The 6,079-nt window shown below is 41.9% G+C and overlaps 1 protein-coding gene across 7 annotated transcripts in view; it reads left to right on the top strand.

Moving 5' to 3' along the window:
• Positions 1-1,135: 1,135 nt before the first annotated feature.
• The window catches only part of Rmdn1 (regulator of microtubule dynamics 1), a 33,840-nt gene continuing 28,896 nt past the window's right edge, over positions 1,136-6,079 (top strand). For 4 of the 7 annotated variants that reach the window (XR_007340499.1, XM_015485936.2, XM_015485938.2 and 1 more), the window contains exon 1: positions 1,137-1,415. Coding sequence is in view for 6 of the 7 variants with exons in the window: in XM_015485936.2 (XP_015341422.1) it covers positions 1,287-1,415 (129 nt within the window). In the remaining variant the exon portion in view is untranslated. Of the gene's footprint in view, positions 1,416-4,303; positions 4,417-6,079 lie in introns of all 7 variants that reach the window. The other 3 variants (XM_048782768.1, XM_048782769.1, XM_015485934.2) reach the window with 3 other exon arrangements.

Genomic DNA, 6,079 nt, shown 5'->3' with positions numbered 1-6,079 from the left:
CTTCAGAAGCAAAGAAAATAGGGATATCACTGATGAAATCCTCAACACCCACGAGGCAGTGAAGGCAGCAATCATACACTGGGAAGAGCACTGTAAGGTTGGAGATGTAGCTCACAGCTCAATGGCAGAGTGCCAGCCTAAGTAGTATGTGTAATATGTGCACCTTGGTCTGGATCCTCCGCATTTAAAAAAAAAAAAAAGTGTATCCTTGATTTCGTTAATAAAATGTTTAAGCCATTTTTTTTTTTCTCATTTGGCAACCTGGGATGCCCATTATTTCACAATTGGGAAGATCAAAGGAAATGTGTCTTAATTTACTGTGTAGTATGAAAAGTACCATATAAATACAAGCTACTCTTTTAAAACTATGACTACCTTCTCTTATTGACGATTTTCTCAAGTACTCCATAAAGTAGGTACTCCATTTGCAGCCTGTGTTTTTCACCCACAAGGGCCTTGAAGTTGGGCTCAAAAATCTCCTTATTCCCTCTGTAAGAATTCTACTCTGGTGAGAAACATTGACCTAGTGAAGATTTTGAGGAGAGACCAGGTTTTATGCTACATATCCCATACCATACAGCAGTGCTGATTTTATTTTTTGACCGAATCGGGAGTCTCTCCCCCATTCTAGGTAAGCGCTCTCACACTGAACTTCCCCCAGTCCAGCACCAGCATCTTGTTTAGAGTCCTCTTCTTCATAGTCCAGCTAATGCTTTACGGGTTTCATTTCTTTCCTTTGGCTTCTCACTTCCCCTCTTGAGTCTTTCCCTCCAGTTTCTCATTCTTTTCCTTTCACTTTCTTATGTGGGCGGATTAATTCCACGCATTTATTTCCAAAAAGAACCTCTTAATGCCAGGCGTCACCTACTTTTGATTTTTTTTTTTTTCTTTTCTTCCGCACACCTATTCTCGGGTCTATTTCAAAGCCTTCAGTTCTGTTCTGGTGATCTATCCTTTTACCAAAACCAAGAAAGAGAGCGGAGCGGAAAGCACTCAGGAACCAGCGGAGGGTTCGCTCACTAGCTCGCCCCAAGGCTCGCGCTCGCGCGCTGTCACTCACTGCCCAAGCCCACTGGGCACAGGCGCAGCAGGCCCACGAAGTCCCACCCACTCGGGATCTCTCCCGCCCCCGGAAGTCGTGGATCGGAAGCGGTGAGAACTGAGAGGCACTGGCCAGGAAGCGGGGATCGGGGTGGCAGTTCTCTGTGCGTAGACTGAAGTGTTCCTTGCTCCGTCTTACGCGGGTCCGTGGCGGCCTGACATCAAGGGCCGGGGACGTGTAGGACATGGCGCTGGCCTCGCGAGTGTGGCGCTTTCTCCCTTTGGCACGTGGAGCTGTTCCGGGTACTCGGTTTCCGACGAGGACTTGGGGCAGCCGTGAGCAGTGCTGCCCCGGGCGATTCCGCGGCCCTGAGGTAGGGAGGAAAGTTCTGAGCCAACCCTGGGGCATTGAGGAGCCAGGCCCAGATGAGGCTTGCAGAGCCAGAAACAGAATGTGGATTCAATCAGCTGTCATTTCCTAGATCTTATTATTTCATGCTAGAGCTGAATTCAGAACTCAATATTTTTGTAGTTATATTTAAAAAGCAGTTTTTAAACCCTCTCCCCCGTTTTTTATTAGTCTGTAATTTGTATTAGTTAACTAAAATTTATATTATGAGGAAATCAGAAAACATGGGAACCAAACAAAATCACCAAAGCAAGATGAAGCCCCATGGAAAAGCCAGCCCAAGCAGCAGGCCACTCATGAGCTGTCTTTGGGATATAAGGTAATGCAGTTCTTACTTCTAATAAGGAAAAATTAATTTGAGACTAATATTTGCATGAATTCCACCTAAGCTTATAACGTGATTATATGAATCCACATATTTGAAAAAGAAAGTGGTTGCAGTTATTCTTAATGAAGCTGTAGTACTGTGTTGGGGACATATAGTCAACCTTTTCTACCAAGTGACATTCTATACCTCAGAAATTTAGTTAACCTTATATAAATCACAGTCAGGGCAGTGTGAACATTTTAAATATGGCTTAACTCACGTCCTGAGAAAGGAAATAGATCTGTCAAAAAATGCTTGCATCCGGCCTGCTGAGCATATCCTGTGTTCTTACATCCTGCCTCCGTCCACCCTTCCTGGCTCAGAAAGGCACAGAATGCCCTCTGGTGGGAGAGAATGTGCTCTGGGCCTGGCCCTGCTCTCTTACTCAGAGAGAAGGTGCGTGATCTCTTGGTCTATCCAAAGCTTTGAGTTTCCGGGACCTCATATAAGTTTGCCCCTGTCTTAAGGATGAAATTGAGTTGTTAAATTCAGTAGCCTTTCTACAAAACAGGGTGTGGTTTTCATCTTCTCCAACACAGCACTCTAGATCTCATATGCTCTTTCTCTGCTCAGACCATACACAGCAGTAACACAGAGAATGTGACATGCCAAGAGCATATGGTTAAGAACAAAGAAACACTCACCAGCAGGCCTTTAGCCTTGGTGGCTTCCTCGCCACCCAATTTCTCTGTGCTTCAGTTTCCCCATCTATAAATTGGGAAAATAATACTACTGCCCTCATGGTTGTGAGCATTGGGAATGTGGACATTTCCAGTGGGCATTTAGAACAGTACCTAGCTAATATCCCTGCAGGGCCTCATACATGCTATCTTGTGTCTTTATGATAAAAATGTCTTCGTGATCCATCACTGTTGGGTCATTGACTTTGCTGCTGCTGTTGCAGATTACCGTCTGCATTGGCCTCACTTTCCTCTATGTGGACACTCATGATCACAGTAGTTTTAGAAGCTACTTGTGCTCATTAGGAGCTGGAAGTCGCTGAGCTCTTGTGCCTGGGCTGTGCTCTTTGGTTGTTTATTAGTAGCACACCAACTATGTACTGGATGGGCACAGATACTGCAGAGGAGACTCTTTCTTAACACATTTGCCTAGCATTGTGGCCCANCGCCCTGGCTCCCTGTCCCTCCCTGCCGAGTGGGTTCGGACTCCCGCCAGCTCTCGGCTGGGAGGCTCCGCACCACCTATGGGAAAGAAACTCAGGGGCAAGTGTGCCTGGACCGCGCCCCTTGACCGCTACGGACTGGTCCTTGCCCTTCCGCAAGCCTCCTCTCCTTAGAAAACTGGGCTTAGGTCAGAGAAGTAGTGAGTACGTCTCACGGAGAAGTTGCCCGCTGGCTGACCACCTTGTGTGAAAACATGGAGAACAGGATGGAGAAGGAACTTTGGCCGCTCTGAAATAATTTTCACTTTTAGCAATTCCAGCTGTTAACCGAGTCTGCTAGATAGACTTTTAAACGACTGTGTTGTGACCGAAAGCTTCCTACGCAGAAACATATATATACATACATACATATATATACATTGTAACATATATATATATATATATATATATATATATAAATATATATACACTTACATATACATATGTATGTATATATAGTAAAATATATATACACATACATATACATATGTATGTGTATATATATTTTAAAATTTGGGTTTGGGGCTTTAAGAAATTATTTCTGAGGGTTTTTTTAATATGCATAGTGTTAAGAAAGGATGTCGGGATATTGTAGTCGCAGTTCTGTCATTTCTATTAGACTGCTTGTGGGACTCAGTTTATTTTTTATTTTTTGGTACCTGGGGATTGAACCCAGGGGCGTTTAGTCACTGAGCCACATTCCCAGCTCTTTTTAATATTTTATTTAGGAGACAGGGTCTCATTAAATTGCTTAGGGCCTAACTAAGTTGCTGAGACTGATTTTGAACTTGTGCTTCTCCTTCCTGGGCTTCCTGAGCCTTTGGGATTACAGGCAGGCACCAACTCGCCAGGCTCTCAGTTTAATCTTGAAAGTAAGTTGGGCATTGGGTGTGACATTCTTGTGGTGCCTATGAGCTATTTCACTTGGACTAAGTGTTTCATTATTTTAAACTGTAATACATTTTTAGCAGATTGCTTAGAACAACAGAGGTTTATTATCCCTGGATTCTGCTGGTTGGGTATTCAGGTGCAGCTTAGCTACCTACCTCAAGCAGAAGGTCTCTCCTGAGGTTGAGTCACACTTGTCAGCTGCTGAGGTCTGGGGTAAAGGGGAAGTTCTGCTTCCAAGTTCAATGTGATTGCATGGCTGTAGGCACACTTTCTCTTCTGCCTGCTGCTGCCAGCAATTCAAAGTCAATGGCTTACCCCCTGGGCAGGCAAGTGATCAAAGAGAACAAATGAGATCATGTGTCAATGATTTTTTAAAATAATAACTTAATCTTGGAAATGATATCAGCTCTGTTGTATTCTATTTCTTGGAAAGGAGGCAATAAACTCAGCACACATACAAGAGTGTGACTATGAGAAGGCAGGATTATTGGGGAGATTTTAGAGGCTGCCTACCACAACCAGATTCTAAAAACCTTATAAACCATGGTAAGTATTTCTGATTCTAGTCTAAACTGTTAAGTGTTTCTTCTTCTTCTTCTTTTTTTTTTTTTTTGGTATTGGGAATTTAATAGGGGTGCTTTACCATTAGATACATTCCCTGCCCTCCCCTTTTTATTTTTTGAGACAAGGTCTCACTAAGTTTCTGAGAGCCTTGCTAAATTGTTGACTCTGGTCTTGAACTTGTCATTCTCCTGTCTCAGCCTCCCAAGTAGCTGGGATTATAGGCATGTGCCATTGGGCCCAGACTGTTAAACATTTTGAATGAGGAAGTCATTTGATCATACTTGATTAAAAAATTAGTCTGTCTTAGGCTACAGTGAATGCTGGAGACCAAATAAAAGATCATTGCTGTAGGACAGGTAAATGTGGTAGTTTGAACTTTAGTGGAAATTGAGATAAGTGGATTCATTCAAAGAATATCAAGAATGTAGAATTATTGGACCTAAAAGATAGGTGCAGTGTGGGGGTTGAAAGGAAAGTCAATGAAGAATCTATGGTTTCTGGTAGTGTTATTTATTGGGGTAGGACCTCAGAAAGACTTGAGGGGTAAGGGGGAAATAAGTTGGGTTTTAGACTAATTAAGATGAATGTGGTAATATAAACAGATTGACATTGATGGGTAGTAGTTTGTTAGGTCTGCTGATTACCTTCTGAGGTCTGGGCTACAAATACAGATTCTGGAGCATCTACCCTATGATTGTAAATTATGCCATAGTAGAGATTGAGAGTATTTAATAGACCAAAAGAAGGCCTAATACTAATCAGAGAAATTCTGATATTAAAGAGGAGAAGAAACTGGCAAGAATTTATAAGAGAAAAAGCAGGAGATAGTGGTGACACATTTCTTTTCATCTACTGATGGGTTTAATTTTGTTTTTTGTGGTACTGGGTATTGAATCCAGGGGTGCTCTACTACTGAGCTACACTCCCTGTCCATTTTAAAAAATGTTTGAATCTAGGTCTTATTAAATTGCTGAGGCTGATTTCAAACTTTTTGATTTTCCTGCCTCAGCCTCCCCAGTTGCTAAGATCACAGTCTTGTACCACCAGACCTGACTTGAGCTTATATTTTTAATTCTGCCTGCAACAAAGTTGTTACACTCAGTGTTGAAAAAAAAAAAAAAAGACTGTCTGAAACAGCCTACTTCTTTTGTTCAGCAAATACTTTTTGAATATTTTGAAATTTTTTGAAAATAATGCACTGCAACTTCAAAGTACATAGTGAAATAATGTGTTCCAACTGTCTCAGATATTTTTATAAGTTATCAGTATCTTGGAGGTGTCACTGAGGTGTGGGTCTTTCTTTTTTTTCTTCAAGTTCAGAAACATGATTTTCATTTACTTTCCCATAGATGAGCAAAGAGCTGCTTTATATTAATCAAACTGACAAGAGCTCAGCTGAATAACTGGCACTTCATAAATTTATAATAAGAAATATAAATAGCATTTTCTCCCTTCTAAGAAAGCCAGGATATTCTTTGTTGTGCCTTGTTTCAGCACAGAAAATTGACACTCTAAATGTCAAATTTCCTTAGGCTATAGTGGACTACACATGCATTCTACTATGTGATATACTCTATCCCTAAAAGCAATAGGAAACTAAGACACTTAAAAATAAACCAACCCTCCCTTCCTCCCTCCCTCCCTC

Source organism: Marmota marmota, unplaced genomic scaffold (assembly GCF_001458135.2).
Source record: "Marmota marmota marmota unplaced genomic scaffold, marMar, whole genome shotgun sequence".
NCBI classification, from domain to species: domain Eukaryota; kingdom Metazoa; phylum Chordata; class Mammalia; order Rodentia; family Sciuridae; genus Marmota; species Marmota marmota.
Note: the sequence above shows the minus strand (reverse complement) of the source record. Positions and strands in the feature narration are given on the sequence as shown.